At 43.9% G+C, this 20733-nt stretch overlaps 2 protein-coding genes across 14 annotated transcripts in view; both read right to left on the bottom strand.

Moving 5' to 3' along the window:
- Positions 1 to 20733, bottom strand: part of CRHBP (corticotropin releasing hormone binding protein) — a 481877-nt gene that overhangs the window by 24055 nt on the left and 437089 nt on the right. The gene's annotated exons all lie outside the window — the stretch shown is intronic.
- PDE8B (phosphodiesterase 8B) overlaps positions 1 to 20733 on the bottom strand; it is a 328186-nt gene that overhangs the window by 246312 nt on the left and 61141 nt on the right. For 2 of the 11 annotated variants that reach the window (XM_082376084.1, XM_082376086.1), the window contains exon 1: positions 13840 to 14502. The exons of 5 other annotated variants lie outside the window; for them this stretch is intronic. In XM_082376084.1, the coding sequence (XP_082232210.1) occupies positions 13840 to 14178 (339 nt within the window). In that variant the 5' untranslated portion in view covers positions 14179 to 14502. Of the gene's footprint in view, positions 1 to 13839; positions 14504 to 15140; positions 20715 to 20733 lie in introns of those variants that run through there. 4 more of the 11 variants (XM_082376079.1, XM_082376085.1, XM_082376082.1 and 1 more) reach the window with 3 other exon arrangements.

Genomic DNA, 20733 nt, shown 5'->3' with positions numbered 1-20733 from the left:
ATAGAAGCATTCCAGAAGTTTTGTAGAAAGAATGGACCACAGACTTTTGCAACCCTAATGAATTAATGGATCTAGGCATCAATCATGAAACATCACAAAAACAGAAAACCAGACATTATATGCCTCCTAATGGATGTACACAACACTATCTATAAAGAAGTCTGAGTAAATAAGCCTGAATCCAACCAACCACTATACCTCTGGATCTAACTAAAAATATACAGGGAATATAGGTCCAGAAGAATGGGGTACATGATACCACAGGACTGTAATCAGCAAAATACAGACTATGGGAAACTCTGCCAGACAAATGACCCGATTTCTTCAACAAACAAATCTTAAGGGGAAAAAAGAGAAAGGGGTACCTACAGATTAAAAGATACTTAAGAAACATATCAACCAATTGCAATTGGTGGGTCTTATTTCAACCATGATTCAAACAACATTTTTTTAAAAACAAAGACATTTATGAGCTAATTAGGGAAATTTGAGCATTATCTTGGTATCTGATGATATCAAGCAATTATCTTAATTTTTATATATGCTAATAGTATTATGGTTGTTTTTCAAACAGTCCTTACCTCAAAGCTAAATGCTGAAATAGTTACGGCTGAAATAATATGATGTTTTAGATTTGCTTTAAAATAATCCCAGAGTAGGGGGAAGAGTGGGTGGTATATATAAAAGAATAGCCTTAATTTTATAACTGTTGAAACTGGGTAATGTTTGCATGAAGTTTCATTATACTATTCTATTTTTGTATATATTTGAACTTTTCCATAATAAAAAAATGTTAAATGACGAGCCTTCAAAAATTGGTTTCTGTCTTGCAGACACGTATTGAGAGTTACGTTCAAAGCTAACAACATGTGTCTATGTGTGTGTGTGTGTGTGTGTGTGAATGTATAATATATTCAAACAACTCTGTGAGGCAGTTACTTCTACGATCCTCCTTAGACAGAGGAAGAAACTGAAAATTAAAGAAGTTAAGCCACAGAACAAAGTAAGTGGCACAGAGATTATAACCTAGCTCTCTCTGACCTGAGACTCCAAGTGTCCAGTGGGAGAAACGGAAATTCCTCTACATATGTAGAAGGAGATCCTCTACATAAGTAGAAGGAGATTGGTGTAGAGAATTGTTTACAAGGTGCTGGAAGGTATAGAAGAGCAAAAAGATGGAGATAAAAACTGGAGAAACAGAAGATGAAAGGGTAACATCCAGAGAGCAGAAACTGTTAACACCCTGGGCTGCTACCCACAAGCCCATACTTGTACTCATCAGTGATGCTGGCACCATCACTGTGAAAGTTGTACCACTGCCACTTAGCATTAGCCACTGCTATTGTCTCCTCCTTTCTCCCACATCCCAGTTTCCTACCAGTACCTCCTACTTGCAGAATCTAAGAGTAGACCTGCTGGCAAAGAAGTCTGGAAGATGCAGTTTGCAGGCTTCTAGCCCCCCATAATACAAAGGAAAATATGGAAAAGCAGGAATGGAGCTGAGACCCAAGAGACAAATAACCAGCACAATTACTGTGCTGTAGTTCTTGTCGAGTTACAATGTCAAATTGTAATTTTTTGATTTAGAACTCACGTGTGGGTGAAATAGGTGAAGGGAATTAAAAGGTACAGACTTCCAGTTACAAAAAAAATAAGTCATGGGGATGTAATGTACAGCACAGGGAATGCAGTCAATAATATTGTAATAACTTTGTATGGTGACAGATGGTTATGAGACTTATTGTGGTGATCAATTCATAATGTATATAAATATTGAATCATTATGTTGTATACCTAAAACTAATACAATATTGTATGCCAACTATACTTCAATTAAAAAAAAAAGAAAATGGAAAAGAAAGAACTCTAATGTGAAGTTTTACTTTCTTCCTCGCTTCTTCCATTTTAATAGCTGCCATGTGGCCATTAAGCACTTGAAATGTGCTGACCCATATTGAGATGCCCTGTTAAGTGTAAAATTCTGAATTTCAAAGACTTAGCCTCACACACACATATTCATGAGAACCTAGAAGGTTTACAGGGTCCGTACGTCTGTTATGGCTGTACCAATCCTTTTGACAGTGTATTATTCCCACCTTACAAGGAATTAGGCAGCACCTCCAAGGCCACAAAGCTTGTGTAGGGCAGAGTTGAAACTCAAGCCTGGGTCAGTGAGTATCTTTCCATCACACCAGGTTGCCTTTTTGTAGCCACCAAAATTATAGGAAAGGAGCTGCAGCCAGGCCTTGTGCAATGGCTCCCCTCAAAATCTCCATGATGTTTGAGGCTTGGTATGACTAGGGATGGCTAGGCAGACACCAAGTCATGCCTCCACCTCCAGGTGGTCAGCAAGCCTCATCTACAAAGAATGTTTATAAAAGGACATAACTTAGTCAACTTAGCTGGAACTATTTCTTCAAGAAAAATGCCTCGGGCTTCCCTGGTGGTGCAGTGGTTGAGAATCTGCCTGCCAATGCAGGGGACACGGGTTCGAGCCCTGGTCCGGGAAGATCCCACGTGCCACGGAGCAACTAAGGCCGTGCGCCACAACTACTGAGCCTGCACCCTAGAGCCTGCGAGCCACAACTACTGAGCCCATGTGCTGCAACTACTGAAGCCCACTTGCCTAGAGCCCATGCTCCGCAACAAGAGAAGCCACCGCAATGAGAAGCCGCGCACCACAACGAAGAGTAGCCCCCGCTCACTGCAACTAGAGAAAGCGCGCAAGCAGCAACGAAGACCCAACACAGCCAAAAATAAATAAATTAAATAAATTTATAAAAAAAGAAAAATGCCTCACCAACTTGAATAAGCTCCCTCCAGCCAAAAATGGACAATTTGAGCATCCAAGTATAAGAACTGCAATGGGTTGACACACATCAATTATATGCGTTAAAGTAAGCTACAAGGATATATTGTACAACACAGGGAATATGGTCAATATTTTATAACAACTGTAAATGGAGTATAACCCTTAAAAATTGTGAATCACTATATTGTATACCTGTAACTCATATGATTAGTACATCAACTATACTTCAATTTAAAAATAGTATATGTGTGAGCCAAATTGATTCATAATGTTACTAAGCAAGCAAACAGAGGAACAAGTGAAACATCCTTGTTACCTTAGGAGAATGGTAGAGAATCAACTCATTATTTTGATAACTGGAAATAAGAGGGAAGATTGACGCATTTAACCTGCCTTTCGCATATAAATTGTATCCCAGGGAAACCAACTAACCGATGAGGGGAAGTTTTTCTTCTTAGAGATCTTGCAGCTAGTAAGTGAAGGAAAGGATGCAACAGGAATATCACCATTTGACACCCCCAATGATAAATGGATGTAAGCAAAGATCGTTAATACTGGTTAGCATCACAGCAAAAAGACAGTCACAGCAAAAACAAACAAAACAAAGAAACAACCCAAGAAACAAACAAAAAAATGTATATTTCCTGCTGTAAGAACACGGTATCACTGAAAATGTATTCTCGCCCCACTTCCACCCCTCAAAATTGAGCATAATTGAACCAAAACTCTAAAAATAACTGCAAGTTTCTAACAAACAGAGAAGGCAGGGAAACATGTTAAGACACATGCCAGGAATGCAAAAAGTAAAGTGCAGACTGGGGGAATATCCACAGGACAAACAACCCAAGGTCCTGAACAAAGTTACTGCGAGTGGAAAAAGAGACAGCGATGGGGAACCTATAGGTTAAGAGAGACTTAAGAGATAAACCAACCAATCGCAATGAGTGAGTCTTATTTGGATACCAACAAATTGTAAAAAATAATAAGACAATTAGAGACAATTAGAAAAATGTGATTGATATTAAGTAGCTGCTATAGACTGAATGTTTGTGCCCCTCCCCAATTCATATGTTGAAATCCTAACCCGCAATGTGATATTAGGAGGTAGGACCTTTGGGAGGTGATTAGATCATGAGGGCAGATGCCCTTATAAAAGTGACCCCAGAGAGCTCCTTCACCCCTTCCTCCATGTGAGGACACAATGAGATGATGGCTCTCTGTGAACTAGGAAGCAGTTCCTCACCAGACACCGAATCTGCTGGCACCTTGACCTTGGTCTTCCCAGCCTCCAGATGTAAATTTCTGTTGTCCATAAGCCACACAGTCTATGGGATTTTTGTTTTAGCAGCCAGAACTAAGACAGTAGTTATTAAATTTTTTGGTGTAGAGTGGTTTTATGACTTTTTAAAACAAAGAATTCTTAGATTTTAAAGATACAGACTGAAATATTTGTAGATGAAGCAGAAAATAAGTGCCTAAAAGAAACGAGACAATTTAGTGCCTTTGGAGGTGAAACAGCACAATGGAAAGAGTACTGGCAGTAGCTCTGAGTCCCTAGCTGCGGGGTCCTGGTCAAGCCACTAGAGCTCCCTGCACCCCAGCTCTCTCCCTACCAATGTGGGGCAAAATCACCACCTGAGCCCCTCACCTCCTCAAAACACCGAGGATCACTTAGGATAACGACTCCCTGACGGAACTGCACAGGTTCTTCCTCATCTGCTTCATCACCTTCTAATTAAACCCACTTCTCCCAAAGGACATGCGTACAAACGAAACGCTAGTTCTAATTCAATTTTATGTTTCTCTCACAACACTGTAAATATATTCCAGCCACATAATGGGCTAACTACTTTTTTTGAGCTAACCTAGAAACCTAAATGCCACGTATAACACTGTTTCTATATGAAAACCCTTTCCCAATACCAACTGGATTCTTTACAAAGTATGTTTGTCATATAATCTGCATATAAGAGTGAGGGTTACCTTTTACATTAATCCAAAGCATTTCCTGATTCTTTTTTCGGATTCACCGTTCTCACCTTTGACACACAGAATTGGTTCTAGTCTTGTGCTCCGCCTCCTTTTCCCTTCTTGAAAATCTCAGCCAACAAAGGGGAGAGGAGAATGCGCCTGCAACACTCCTCCCAGCCATGGCCCCCGCCCCCCCCCACCCCCGGGAGGTGAGGGGAGTGGACAAAGCTCCCTTCCCCTCACCAGCTCCTCCCAAAGGGATGAAGAGGAAGCCTCCACGATCAGAGTCAGCCAGTCCTGACATGCCACTGTCCTAGTGGGCCAGATCACTGCAGGCAAAGGTGCTGGGCTTTCACCCAGGTGGCAGCTCACCTGGGTTCCGCGTATGGCGGAGTACATGGGCAGAGAGGCCGACCACAGGGACAGGAGGGCCTGTGGTGGTCCAATGTGTAAGGAGTCCCGGAATTGGCTTTGCGGACCCTGCCTTATAGATTTGGGAGGAAGAGGGCAGGAAGCCCCACGCAACCCTGTCTGCCTAAGCCTCCGGTACAGAGCAAGCCACCACTTCCCTGAGCACGCACCAGGCAATCTTCACCTGTGCTGGCCCAGCCACTGACAAAGCTGATCCTTTGCTCTGTTTTCTCTTTATTTGGCCATCACTGTCTTGAGTACCACTCTCTTGAGGGAACTCTGCAAAGGAGATCTCGTAGACAGAGTTTTTATCAGGTCGTGGGGAAAAGAGAAACCTTCAGCTCCAGCTACCACTCAGTTCAAAACGCTACTGATCCTTCTGAAACATCACCCAGTGGAACACCTTTTGCTTTCCTCACAGTCACCCAGCTTATAGGCCAAGACTGTCAATCAGTTTCTTAAGCTGAAAATGAAAATGCCTCATATGACCCAAAGACCACTTGTGGGTGAGGGGTTTGGGCCGTTGGGTCATTATTGGCCTTCATAAACTGGTACCTTCCTCTCCATCTGGCCACTGCTTTTGAAGCTTCCTCAGCAGGAACTCGGAAGGGGACAAAAGCCCCATCAACCCTGAAGTCATCACCTTCCGGGTCCAGAGCTTTAATGTTATTTATGGATCTGATGTCAGAAAACGGCACTTTTCTTTTTATCCATGTTAACCTGTGTGATAGGTTACTAAGACGTTTTCCTATAAAAATTTCCAAAATTCGGGGTCTTCCCTCCTTTTTGTGACTCACACAGGCAACTGGATCCCTGTAGCTAATCATTATACCTTCTCTAGGAGGAAACGGTGTTAGATTTACAGTGTATCATTTTTCCAACAATATACTACATCTGACAGCACCTGAAATGCCACAACATAAAAATCAACAGAGCTTTTGCAAAATGGCTTTAAGCCCAATTATAGACTAAGGCTTCAGGTTACATGTTTACACCAAAGAAGAATTCCACATGGAACCACCTCAAGATAACACCAAGGCCCTGAGCTTTAAAGGCAGAAGCCTGATGCAGGTCCAACAGTCATGGAACCCAAACGCCAGCTTGGGCCTTTGACTGGCTAGATTCTACTGTGTCATCTCCTTTGGAAATCCAATTGACTCAGACCACACCCAGCGGTTTCCAAAGCTTCAGGGTAGCATGTCTATATATAAATCCAGTTAGTCACCTACATTGGCCAAATCAATCTACTTGAAAGTGGGATACATGTTCCAATAAAAAACAACTATGTGTTTCAAAAATATCTAAATCTAAATAAGCAAACTTTCATTTTAATTACCAAAACAGAAATCATAGCAACCACAAGACTATTAGCAGCTAATATTAGTGCAGTACTTAACAAAGTGCCAAATACTGGGCAACATGTTCTACCAAAGCTTTCTCCATTTTACATTCTCCAGTCATCTCAAAACAACACTCCAGTGTGAGCTAATAGAGGGGGTGACGGTGGATCTATAACAGGAAAAACCTCACCCACAAGGCCCTCTGATTGCTCCCCATCTCCCGTCCTACCACTCTATTCTAAATAACTGTGATTCCAGTACCAGCCATGCTTGGGCCTTCAGGCCTGTGTAAAAGGCAATAAAGTTCAGTGGTTAAGAACTTGGGAGTGGGATTCAGACAACCTTGTATTCAAATTTCAGCCCCCACCTTGAGCAATGTATTGTACCTCTGCAGCCTTGTTTTCCTCCTCTGTAAAATGGGAATGATAATTTGTGGCTCATCTATATAAAGTACTCCAAAAATAGCGAGACTTTAATAGCTAATGTTACTACATCTACTCTACACAACTTGTTGCAAAATGTACAAACCACACAAGAGAACTGGAATCGCCTTGGAAACATGAGACAACCACGACAAGTTGTCTTTCAGTGATGGATTATCCGAAAGCAAAATCATCTCTTGATTTTTATTAAACCAATCACAAGCTTCTAAACTATTTTTCTGTGACCTGTCCCTGAGAAAGCAGAAAGGAGGAGCTGAAAAAAGTTGATGGTAAAGAATAAAGCATCAAAATCCTGAATAAAGCCTGGCTTTTATCTGCCAGTGGGAGAAGAGAGAAAATGGGGAAAAAGCTATTAGCAACCAAATCTAAACTAATCTATATTGCAACTTATTAAAAAGTGGTGTTTTCAAAAATAAAGTGGTGTTTTCCATTAAAACATAAGTATCGAGACTTCCACTGTAAGATAATGGTGACATCTATTTTTTTTAATTTTTAATTTAATTTTTACTTTATATTGCCGTATAGTTGATTTACAATGTTGTGTGAGTTCCAGGTGTACAGCAAAGTGATTCAGCTATACATATACATATATCCATTATTTTTCAGATTCTTTTCCCACATAGGTTTTTAAAGAATATTGAGTAGAGTTGCGGTCCTTGTTGATTATCTATTTTATACATAGTAAGGTAACATCTATTTTTAAAAATGAACTCCTGAACACATTTGAATATTTTTAAATGTTTTAAATATACATATTCTTGAGTGAAAAATATCAGCTTATAAACACATAGTAAAACTCATTTATTAATGTTTTGAGGCTGTGGAGAGAAGGTGTAGAGAGCAAGAAAGTAAAAACTGAGCAAAGATAGAATAAATGGGCTAAGCTAGGTTCCTACTTAAGGAACTTCTCACCTAGAAAGAGTGCTATCACCCCCACCCCCTACCTCTGGGCTCTGAGATCGTGGGGAGAGGGGTCAGTGGACAAGGAACAGAGGAAATGATAGAAACATGTCTGTTACGCACTGAATGTTTGCATCCTCCAAAATTCCTATGTTGCAGCCCTAAACCCTGACTATATTTGGAGGCAGAACTTTTGGAAGGTAATTAGGTTTAGATGAGGTCATGAGGGTGGGGTCCCCATGATGGGATTAGTGTCCTTCTAAGAGGAAGAAGAGAGAACAGAGCTTGCTTGCTTTCTGCCATGTGAGGACACAACAAGGAGATAGCTATCTGGAAGCCAGGAAGAACGCTCTCACAAAGCATCTTAATCTCGGACTTCCCAGCCTCCAGAACAGGGAGAAGGAAATGTCTGGAGTTTAAGTCGCCCTGTTTATGGTATTTTGTTATAGCACCCCAAGCTGACTAAGAAAATGTCTAAGCAGAGTCAAGGTGGAGAGTGAAATGAAAAGAGGAGGAGCAATATCTTGGAGGTCTCCACACAATACAAGTGGACATTCTTTAACATCATTAGTCATCAGACAGGAAATATAAACAATAAATTAAGTGGCCATTTTAAAAATGCCATTATTTTAGAAAATCATCAGAATTACTCATCTCAATTTGAGCTTCCTAGGGTATCTCAAATGATGTTGACCATCTTTTAACACTGGTTACAGAGGGCCTTCTGGGGGATGGTCAGGATATTCTCTCCTGTTCTGTAAAATCTCGATCAATGGGCTCCCTTGCCCTCTGGTTTCCAAATGTGTTTGGACAAAGATGGTACCTCCTGAAAAGGAGAACAGTAGCATGGAGGTATTTACTCCCTTGGCTCCCCCTGCCAGGCCATAGGCCTCCAGTCACTGCATTCTTCCTTAAGACCGCAGCTTCGGGGGGCTTCCCTGTCCTATAGGCTTAGGTTTCTCAGGTTCCCATAACCATTGCCTCCTGTGGCTTCTTTTAGGTGGTGACAGCACCCTCTTTTTCTAGTCTTAGGGTGCTTCATCATCATTTGCTGCTTTCCTTTCATCTTGCCAACACCTCTGAATCAATCCCTTCATTGGATTATTTTTCTTAAACTTTTGTGGATATGCAATCTGTTTCCTGTCCAGATACCATCTGATCAGGTGTCAGAAGGCCTGGTTGGTTGGTCTTGCCTCACCTACGTGCAGGGTTTACTTACGGCCCTTTGATTGGTCATCAGCATCTCCCTTTTTTTTCCCCAACCAGAAGTCTCAACCCAGTTCAACAGCTGTCACCTTTCTGAGCCCCTGAATTCTAGATTTTTACTTGCCCACTTGGCCCCTAAGTACTCACGTGCTCCTCTCCAAACCCTGCTGGTTTCCCAGACCCTGGACTCTGTCTTCCCACCTGGTGCTACAGGGCTCACTCCCTCCCTCCTATTCTGATTCCTGGCCTTCGCCCATCATAATCTGGTAGCACAGGGGCTGTCCGGCCCTCACCAGCATGTCCTGTCCTGCTGCAGCCCAAGTCCTGCCTTGTGTCCACCAGGGTGGGACTCCGTAGAAAAGCATCACCTCTGAAAAGTAGCGGCTTGCTGTGTTACTTTCTGATTTGAGAACTGATTTACCAACGTCCAAAGGAAGAATTATCTGATAGTTCTTAAAAATTAGTGTGACTACTGAAGAAAGCAGTGAAAATTAGGAAAATTTGCTCAATGACTATAGTTCATGTGTTGGAAGAAAGGGGGGGGGCACTACACTGTGATGAAATGAGCTACGGCAGAAAATAAACTAGGGCTTTACTAAAATTAAAACAAATAAACATGGTGAAAACGACTAGCAAGAACTCCAAGAGCTGAGAACTGAATAAGCCTATGGCGTCACATCAGCCCCTGTTTGGAGCTCCTCCCTTGGCTTGCAATTTCCCAGCATGCAGGACACAGCTCCAGCAGGGTAGAGGCATGTGAGGGATTGTGATGACAAAGCAAGACATCAGGACCTGCAAATCCCAACAGATCCTGAGGAGAATTTGAACCTCAGGAAACCAGAATGGGCTACGTGGTCCAGCCCTCTCTCCACTTACAGACTTTCCAGCCAAACTTCCAGGCCGACTTCATGGATAGAGATGACAGGTGGCACATTACAAAAGTAAACTAAGATGAAGGCAGGGCTGTGACTAGTAGTTCAAATACATGCAATGTGGTACCATATACCCTGCTGGAGGTGGCCACACCTAATTCATCTGGCCCACAGACAGTCAATTTAATTCATTGAAAAGCAGTGGTTCTCAAACTGTGGTCCCCAGATCAGCAAAACTAGCGTCTCCTAGAAGCCTGTTAGAAATCCAAGTTCTCAGGCCCCACCCAAGACCTACTAAATTAGAAACTCTGGGAGTGGGACCCACCAATCTGTACTTTAACAAGCCTTCCAGGTAATTCTGTTGTACACTAAAGCTTGAGGATATTAATTTAGAGAACAAAAATGATTTTTTTTCCAAAATACCTCTGCCCCTCCCCAAAATAAAATCTCATTCATTATTTACCATAAGGTCAGAAAATTATCTATTTATTTTCCCTTTATATGTAGTCAACTTGGGATTATCCTCACTGATTCAGAAAACCATGGAAAGAATAATACAGAAGTAATGAATCACTGGCTTAGGCACACCCTTTTGCAATAGATTGACCATCCTCATTAGGATTTGCTTACCAAACTTTGTGGATATTCCCTGAACCCCTAGTACAACAGAGTCTGGTACCAATACTGACTGCGTGAATAAATGAGCACAATGAATGGAGGAGACGGGGAACTGGTGAGGCTGCCTACCAGCACAAAATCACTTGGAAACTGAGAACCTCCTGCGTCTGATCCACAAAATAGTTAAACTACACAGAGATGGCTGCAAGTTGACTGAACTGTCAACAAAGACTCTTTTCTACAACTGGCTGCCTAGTCCCGGATGCCTCTCCAGCCACAACAGCTGGGCTGAGAAAAGAAGACTTGTAAGAATCCCCAGATTTTCCCGGGGAGCGGTTCAACCATCTCCTCTGAGGATTTCTGAACAAGAATTACAAAACTGGCACAATTTCAGGAGTGAGCATTCTGCAGGATTCTCCTGTTGGAGTACTATTTTTTAAAAGGCAAACAAGAGGAAGACAAATTGCTAGGAACCTGCATTTTTTACAGCAATTGGAAGACAAATCTAACTTCTTACCAGAAATGGAAATCCACATGATATCATTGTACTGCACATGAATTATTAATGTTTATCTTTTTTTTTTTGTAAATTAGGTATTCAGGAAGGTTCCTGTCGACATCATGTTTGACATCATAATGCTTCATCATTCTAAAAGCCTAATGAGATGAATTCTTGCTAGAAAAGAGAGAGAGAAATCAAGTACACATTTCTGCACTCTGGGGAACACCAGAGACCAAGGAGATAATGAAGATATGGTTTATAATTGATGTACAAAGAGAAAGTTTAAAAAAATCTATTACAACCCCATCACCACTGTAAACAAGACCAAATGGCAAAGACTTTACTTTTCCACCTGAGCATTTTGGAAAAGGGAGGGTGTGTGTTGGGGGGGGGGGGGCGGGGCGGGGCATGACTGGCAACTATCTCAAACTCTTAAGGTGGAAGAATTCTTCTAAAAAGAAATGAAAGTAATGTCTTTATAAAATTACCTTACCCACAAAAGAACATGGAACATGTGAAAACTGAAAAAGATACTATAACACTGAGTCACACGTCCTAAAAGGATACTGTTAAATATATTAAAACAATTCTGTGTGGTTTGTATAAATAATAATTCCGGTCTCAAATCTAATTTCAAATCTATAGTTTCTGAGCTCTACACATGCAAATTAGTGTTGAATAAACTGAACCAGCAGTTTTAGTCCAACATTTCCAGCAATGGGTTGGAATGAAATAAGCTCTTATTTGGAAATCTGGTTGATAAAGCAAAGTACGTTAAATTTGTACCCAGGTCAAGCCTTTTAACACTTCAGCCAAGTAGCAATGATATTTATACAAGTTCATATTAGCTGCTAATAATTGGGACTCATTTTCCCTCCAGTTTTTATTTCATTTGGTCTCTAAGTAGCCTCTTGAGAGAAGTACTAAAACATAGAGAATGAGTTCATTCATTATTCTTTCTTTCACTGAACAAACATGGAGTAGCTAGAGGTGCCAGGTACTAAATTGGGATTCTTGCTACTCTGAAAGGCAAAAATACACAATTTCTCTTAAGCAAACCAAAAAGAGTATCACAGAGTTCATAAGTTGTCACCATTCTGAACTACTGCTTCATGTTTGCAAATTTCCTTTTCAACAAGAAGGCAAAGGATAGTCTTTATTGATAAAATTCCAATTTAATTATTTCACCAAATATAACATTTTAATCCCCTGAAATTATTCCTAGTGGTAACTTCATGTGAACTGGTGGGGGGGGGGGCGGAGGGGAAACTTAAAAGAAAGTGTTCAGCACATACCTTTATAACAAATGTTCAATTAGTAGGTTGTACTGTCATGAGTCCAGGTCTCTAGTTCTTGATATTCTATCAATACACAGTTAACATTCAAAAGCTAGAAGAGAAAGCTTATACCTGGTACATAGTAGGTGCTCAATAAATGGTATTTGTATTATAATGAGTACATTATCACATTATATTACATGATTATTACCAGAGAAACTCTACAACTATAAGTAAACATCAGTTAAGCTTCATGTCACAAAGTCAGATGCTGTTAAAGTAAGCTCACTAAAAGAACCTTTTGCTCTTCCAGACTGAAGTAAGCACATGTCATCCTTCTCTTCACCCCTCCACTGAGAGCTGACTTTATCCAATGAAGACTAGGAGCCTCCTCACACTAGCCGCCTCCAGCTGTTGAACAACTTTTCAAGTATTAACTATACAATCGTGCCTTTACCAAATAATCAATGGAACGATTCCCGGTAATTTACTGACCATGTAAAAACTGTGATTCTACCTCACATTAACAGTCATAGAGACATACTTCTTTTCCTCTGTACTGTGGGATGTGCCATTGTCCTTCCGCTTGCTATATAAGGATAAAAGGCCCAGTGGCCACATTTACACAATGAAAAACCTCTTGGATTTAATAGTATTTTGAGAACACACAGGAAGGCACTATTAAAATCATCATTTTTCTTCTGGCATTAAGAAATAAGTAGTGACTGCTTTAATCACTTAATTTTTTCTAGTTCCTCAAAATTCCACTCTCCTGAAAGATAAGACATATGCGCAGAATGAATCATCTTCAGACAGCTACACTGCACGGAAACCACTTCCCCTCACTGTAGCTCAGCCGACCCTCCTCACTCACGACCCGATTCTCTCAATTATGTCCAAGACGCAGCCAGCCCAAAGAAGTGATAAACAACAGGTTCCACGCAGGTCCTCTTCCTCCATCCCTCCGGAAAACAGAAACACCCTCATTCATTCACAAATCCCACACTCGGTCCCTGTGGCTGAGACTCCATGCAACCTGGCTGGTGTCCCCAGGTAAAAACCTGAACACGAGGGCACTACAGTACCGTTGCACCGAGTCTGCACCATTCACCTACGAGCCATGCAAATCCAGCCCGGAGCTCCGATTTCATTCAGTGGGACTCGCCACCGAACGCTCTCAATGATGCCCACCCCTCCTCCTGAGTTGACCCAGCCCAGCCTTCTCCACCTCAGTGAGGAACGGGCCAGCCCACCTGCTTCCCTTCTCCACCCGGTGCCCCAGAACCAGCGCCCTGGACCCCTCCAGGGGTCTTTAATGCTCACATTTCCTGGGCCCTCATCACCCCCATAAATGAAAAGTAAACTCCTCCTTAGTGACAACCTCCCCAAACCAACCACGTCACGGCCACTCAACTCCGCCGGAGCCCCCTACCCGCCGGACGGGGCAGGCGGCCCCCTTCCAGCCCGGGCCGGCGCCCGGCGTTTACCTTGACGCTGGTGTAGCTGGTCTGGGTCTCGGCCTCCGCGCTGCTGCAGCAGTGGCGACTCCGGCCCCTGCAGGTGGTCGCCGCGGGGGCCGTGGAGCCCGCGCTGCTGCCGCTGCCCAGCTCACCGCGGGCCCTGCGGCCGCGGGCGGCACCGGGGGGCCAGGACGCGCGGCTCGGGGGGATGGCGTCGGCGGCGTCGGTCTGGACGAAGAGGCCGTGCAGGGGGGCCGCGGGGCCCTGCGACACGCTGGTGGTCTGGTGGGGCGAGTTGGACTCGTCCGAGTCCCGGCAGTAGATCACGCCGCTCTGCGAGACGTGGATGCTGGGGGCGCAGCCCATCCCTCGGCCGGGCTCCCTCGAGCGCCCGCCCGCGCCCCCGGCCGCCGGGCCCCAGCGCCGCGGCGGCCACCTGCAGTGAGGGGGCGGGCGCCTTGGCGGCGGCGCCCGGACCGCTCACCCCCCGGCCTGTCTGGCCGCCGCTCCGTCGGGCTCGCCGCGGCACCCCTCGCCGAGCCTCCCGGGGCTGCGCGCGTCACCCCAACTTTCCCTTCTGGGCCATCTTCCTCCCCGAGCGGGAGAGCGCGCACACACAGCGCCCCGCGCGCACGGGTGGCCGCCACCCTCCCCGCCGCGGCGCCCCAAACGAGCTCCCTGCGCCTCCGCCCTCCCCTCCGCCCTCGGCCCGCGCCGCCGCCCAGCTCGACCTCGCCGGGCTCCCGCGGCCCCTGGGCCAGAGCACCGCCCGCCCGCCCGCCTGAACCTCTTTCCCTACTTTCGGTCCGCGCGCGCGTCTCCCTCCCTCCTTCCCTCCCGCCCGCCCGCCTTCCTCTGCGGCGCCCTCACTCCGCAGCCGCCGCCTCTCGGGCTCCGCTGCGCCCCTCGGCCCCGCCCGCCGCTCCCCGCGCTCTCCAGGGCTGAGCAGAGAGTGCCCGCCGCCCGGCTCGGCCCCCGGGGCCCCAAGAAGCGGCAGCGGGCACCACGCCTCGGCGCCCTCCCCTCCTCCGCTGTCCAGAGGCCTCATCCCTCCTGCACCCGTCCCGGGGCCGCCCTCCGGTTCCCCAGCCCCTCTTCCCCTCACGGCACACACCCTGGGCCGGCCCCGAAGGGCGGTGTAGACTGGGGAGCCCCGCAACAAGCTTCTGGCCTTTCACGAACACGTTGTAACATCCCAATAAAACACCACGATGCTCTGTAGGGACCCTCCAGACCATGCCCACCCATCTGACTTGCTTGCCTCCCAGTACACTCAGAGCATTAAGGAGAGAATTCATGCCTGCATAGTCCCCCGCTTCCCCACGCACTCTGAAGGCTGAGCTGGATGGCTGGCGACCCAGTCTTCAGAAGAAGTCCATTCCATGTCTACTCATCATCTGGAGGTCATGCCAAGGGACGGGAGGGCCTGCAGAGGGCCAAGCACTTGAACACACAAATTCTAAGATCCAAAGAAAGAACAGAAAGAAGCTGTTCGTGCGGTTCTTAGATTTCTCCTCCAGAGTTTTCACCTCTTCCTTGGGTGTCACTAAATTTTCACCCTGGCTTCTACTCCATCCAGCCTCCTGTTGTCCACTGCTCTGCCTGACACCCCAGGCTGGGCAGTCAAAACTGCCTCCCCTCACTCCCCTGAGTGAGGCTACACAGCTTCACTCGAGGGGAGCAAGAATACCTTCAGAAGAAGGCTGCTTATCATGGTCCCCGCTGTGCAATCTGGGTTAGAGCTTCGAGGCACCACTGCTCATTTATTCACTGGTTCTTTGAGTGATTCCTGCCTGCTGCCACAGCATCACATGCATGGTCCAAGGAAGGACTCAACAGTAGAGCTGCTTATAAGGTTAAAGGCAAGAACACAGAGTCCTAATGCAAAGCACAAAGAAGTATCCAATTTCAAATAATTTTTTTGGTTTTTCTCTCCCCATAACATCAAATTTGGGAATGACTGGATCAAGACTTTATATTACAGCTTCTAACCTTCATGGAGAAGCAAATCTCAAATTCAGATATACAGAGGAGAAAGAACTAACCTAACCTAGTCTAACTAACCTAAGCTAACCTAAGTCTTCTGTTTCTCTTCTCAGTTTAACACTAGAACTTTCCGACTTTTGGTCTCTTTAAAAAAAATATTTGATGACATGAAAAAGTGTATCTCTGGTTAATGCAGAGAAAAGTCTATGCTATATTTTCTAATGGACAGGCAAATTGCTCATCAAATTTCTGTGCAGGTTGGGTTCCCCAAGAAGCAGATCCTGAAATGGTGTTTAGCAGGCATGAGGTTTATGAGTAAATACTCTAGGACCCTAATCAACATCTGGAAGGAAAGGAGGGAGGGAGGGAAGTAGGAAGGGGAAGTGGAGATTGAGCAGGGAGAAACTGAGCTAGAATACAGCCTCACTAAAAGCCTCAGGCAACCCTGCAGGGAAAATCCTGAAACTGGATGGTGCATCAGAGTTGTCCTGAATTGGGTCTAGGAGGATAGGCCTTTACACTCTCACATGAATCAGCAGTTACTTGCAGGCCACCAGAGTAGCCTTGGGCCAGGTGGCTCTCTTCAGCTGAGGCAATGCCCTTATGAGACTGACAGCTGAGCAGAGGGCGATCTGCTGGCAGCATTCCTCCAGCTGAAGGAATAAGTCCTTCTTTCCTGGCATCGTAGCTTCCACCACAGTTCCCTTCCACGCTTCCTTGTCCCTATCCATGCCTGTGAGAATACCACATTAAATGGTCAAGACTGAGATATAGGGGCAGTCATCCATTTGAAATAGGCCTAAGCCTGATGGCTGCCATCTGCTCTGCTTCCAAGGGACCATTCAGAATCTGGGCAAACATCATCAGAGTTAAATTACAAAAGCACTAGCCTCCATACCAATCCCTGATGCAATGTTAGGTCAGGAGTTACCGGTTCCTAAAGTTTCTCTATGATTCTCTTTTATACACCCATTTCAGTCATTATCCTTCACAGAGCTACCAGTCAATGTCAGCCTTTTTTGACATTTAGAGCCATGCTAATTCTCATGCCCCATGTCTACTTCTTCAGAGTTTTCTCTAGGAATGTGGTTACTATGATGAAACCTCCCAGAGAAGAGAAAAGGGCCAGTCAGTCACTGAGGCTTTGAAGGCAAGAAGACTATGATAAAACAGAAATTACAACCAATCTTCTGGTGGAGAACATTAGGAGCTGAGTCATGAAGGGACAAGTCACCCAGAAGCAAATTTAGAAAAAGAAAAAAAAAAAATTTAGAAGCAAAATTAAAAAAAAAAAAAAAAAAGATTAAGACTTGAGAGAAGTAAATAACCCCTAGATGGCTATTGAACAGGACTGAGCTGCTTTAGTATGTTAACTGACCATTAGTTATTGGGACCCGAGCCTTTCACTGAATGTGAGTTTTTGCAGGAACAGAAGAGGGAATGGGGGAAATGCACTAGCTATAAATTCTTCCTCCCATTCCCAGAACAGCCAATAGCTTCAGTATCTTTCTCAGACATAGCTTCTACTGCCAATTCTGGCTTAGTGAAAGGAAAAAAATAATGTATCCCTATAATCTCCACCAAGTGTTCTCAGTGGGAATGTGTAACCTGCCCCCATCACTGGTACAAATCTGGTCACTGAAACATCCAGAAGCGTGCAAGTGGAGGAAAAATGGTTTAACTGAAATCGTTCCCTAGCTAAGCTCTGAGGCCTGAGTTCTTGCTCCTGTAAGTGATTTCTGGACCAATTCCCATGTCACAATTTCAGTGCATTCCACGATAACCACGAAGTCTACAAGTTCAGACATTGCAGATAAAATTTAGGCTCAAGTTACAGAATAAGGCCAGAAAAACCAACATTATAAAAAAATTTGAGTTAAGAAAATTTAGCTACAGCCAGTGTCCAAGAAAGAAATCAAACAGCGAAGTAAATCAGAAATTTCTTCTAAACCTCAGAAATGTCCAGGGTCAGCTGAACGGCTTGTATGTTTTATACTGATGTCAAACAAGAACTGATTTCAGAATTATGACCCAGAAGCACTGCAAGACCCTGAACAATTAAGGTCCCTTCCCATTCTAAATCGGTATAACTCTTCCAGAATTCCTCTAAAGAAGAATAAAATGTGACTAATATATTTTGAGTGATTCTTAACCATAAAGGTTAAAACAATTGCAGCTTTCAGATTAATCTTTAGGTAATCAAACATTTAATCAACCAATCAACTTTACAGAACTCTGAATTCAAACTTTATTCCTAATGGTGGAGCTTACTGGAAGTCTAACCACCTGATAAGTGAAACGATACAGTTTATTAGGTAGCCTGGCACAGTGGAAGGTTCACTGAACTCAGAGTGAGAAGGGTGAACTTGAAACTAGTGCTGCTTCTTATAGCTGTGTAACCTCCAGCAAGTCACTTAACCTCTGGGCCTCAATTTCCTACATCATCTTCAACGTCTCTAAATCACCAACATTCGGGGATGCTGTGAAATTTTTACTTTCTTTTATTAAATTATTTTAAATTTAGAACAGTGGAATGTTTGACCTGAAAGAGTAGTCCTCAACCTAACTGCACATCAGAATCACCCTGAGGAATTTGTCAGAAACACAGCAGCTTCCTGATCCCACCCCAGAGACTTGGAGGCAGGCGTCAAGGGCAGGTCCAAAGAAGGTGAGTCCAGTGTAGCCTCTCCACAGCCTCCTTTGGGGGACTAGAATAGAAGCTGAAGTCCTTACAAGAGCCTACAAAATCCTACCTGATGTGGCCCCTGCCCGGCCTTTCTGAGCTCTCTCCCCTCTCACCCGCACTCTCTCTTCTCCAGCCACATTGACCTCTTTGCTCTTTCCCCAAGACACCTAACAATATTAGCCAGGAGCCCTTCCCTCTGCCTCTTATGCTGTCAAAAAGGACAGGGCTACCTTCCTCACTTCCCTTAAGTCTCTGCTCAGATGCTGCCTTCTGAGCATCTGAGTAACTCTTATTTATCCCTCCACTGTCCCCCCACCACTCCTGATTCCCCCCCTTCTCTGTTTTTCTTATTCCATAGCACTTCTCACTTTCCAACTTATTATATAATTAGCTCATTTATTATTATGTTCATTTTCTATCTTCCCCCACTAGAGAGTAGCCTTTACGACGGCAGGGATTTTTTGGTTTCCTATTCACTGATGGACCAAATTCCTAGTGCCTGGCATATAGTACATGCTGAAATATTTGTTGAATGAATGAATGATTTTTTTCTCATTTCTTCCTTTTCTGTCTTTCTCTTCTCTTAACTGTTATACCTCAAAATGGAAGGGGTTTGGGTTTTTTCTTTATTGAGTAGAGGGTTATGTTCTATGTTTTTGGTTTTTAAAGCCAGTGAATGCCTTGACCTGATAATCCTCCTTTTGGCAATATACATCAGAAAAAGTCAAAAGAATAAAACAATAATTTATACAAAGATGTTGCAACACTATTTACAATAATGAAAATGGAGATAATCTAAACATCAAACACTTAGGGAATAGCTCAACAAATTACACTAGCGGTCAGAATACCGCTATTTAAATGTGTATGGATTAAATATTTATATATAGTATATGTAGATTGATTACAACTATGGAAAATGCATGTCTATCTGTTGAGGTTCATAAGTGAATGTAAAGTGATATAGATAAGAAGTTGGAGCACGACAAATTTCTTTTTGTGAAAAACTATTTTACCAGGACTTCCCTGGTGGCGCAGTGGTTAAGAATCCGCCTGCCAATGCAGGGGACACGGGTTCAAGCCCTGGTGCGGGAAGATCCCACATGTCGTGGAACAACTAAGCCCGTGCACCACAGCTACTGAACCTGCACTCTAGAGCCCACGAGCCACAACTACTGAGCCCGCATGCCACAACTACTGAAGCCCGCGCACCTAGAGCCCATGCTCCGCAACAAGAGAAGCCACCACAGTGAGAAGCCCACGCACCACAACAAAGAGTAGCTCCCGCTCGCCACAACTAGAGAAAGCCCGCACACGGCAACAAAGACCCAACACAGTCAAAAATAAATAAATAAATTAATTAATTAAATAATTTAAAAAACCGATTTCACCAAATACAAAAATAATGTACATGAATGAGCATCATGTTTCTTAATTCTCTCCTCAAAAATATTTTAGCTAAGTATTTTTTTAAATATTTATTATTTATTTATTTATTTGGCTGCACCAGATCATAGTTGCGGCACACAGGATCTTCGTTGCTGAGTGTGGGACCTTTAGTTACAGCATGTGGGCTCTTAGTTGTGGCATGCATGCAGGATCTAGTTCCCTGACCAGGGATGGAACCCGGGCCCCCTACATTGGGAGCGTGGAGTCAACCGCTGGACCACCAGGGAACTCCCTAGCTAACTATATTTTCTTTTATGGACTCCCACTGATTTTTTTTCTTTCAGACAGAAGGTAGAAGATGGAAAAAACTAAAGAAGGAAAAGGATCAGACATAAATGGAGACAGAAATAATTTCTCTGTTTTTTACAAATTTCTCTGTAATTTACAAAGGAAATACAAAACCAGATGCACAAAGACACAAAGGTACAGAGGCTAAAAGAAAGTGAGAGTCAAAAAAAGACATGGGAACCATTTTCATGGTGAAATATTCCTACCAAGTGGATTTACAGCTCTTTTAAGGAAGTAAAAATAAGTTGTAAGTTGTATGTTTAACTGTAAGTGTATCACTTTTTGGACCTTTTACCACAGACCAAGTGAAATTTAGGAGAAGGTTTGGCCCATAGGATAGTTTTCCCAAGCCAGTTGTAGAATATGCAAAAAGAGATGCAGGAAGGTGATTCAGCCAACATCTGACTTTTTTAGGTTAACGTCATCAAACATGGAATCCACTGAACACTGGGCCCTGAATCCATGTACTCAAAAGTGATCTGACCATTAACAAGAACACCACGGCGGGGGGC

This window comes from Balaenoptera borealis (genome assembly GCF_965194805.1).
Source record: "Balaenoptera borealis genome assembly, chromosome: 2".
Taxonomy (NCBI): Eukaryota; Metazoa; Chordata; class Mammalia; order Artiodactyla; family Balaenopteridae; genus Balaenoptera; species Balaenoptera borealis.
Note: the sequence above shows the minus strand (reverse complement) of the source record. Positions and strands in the feature narration are given on the sequence as shown.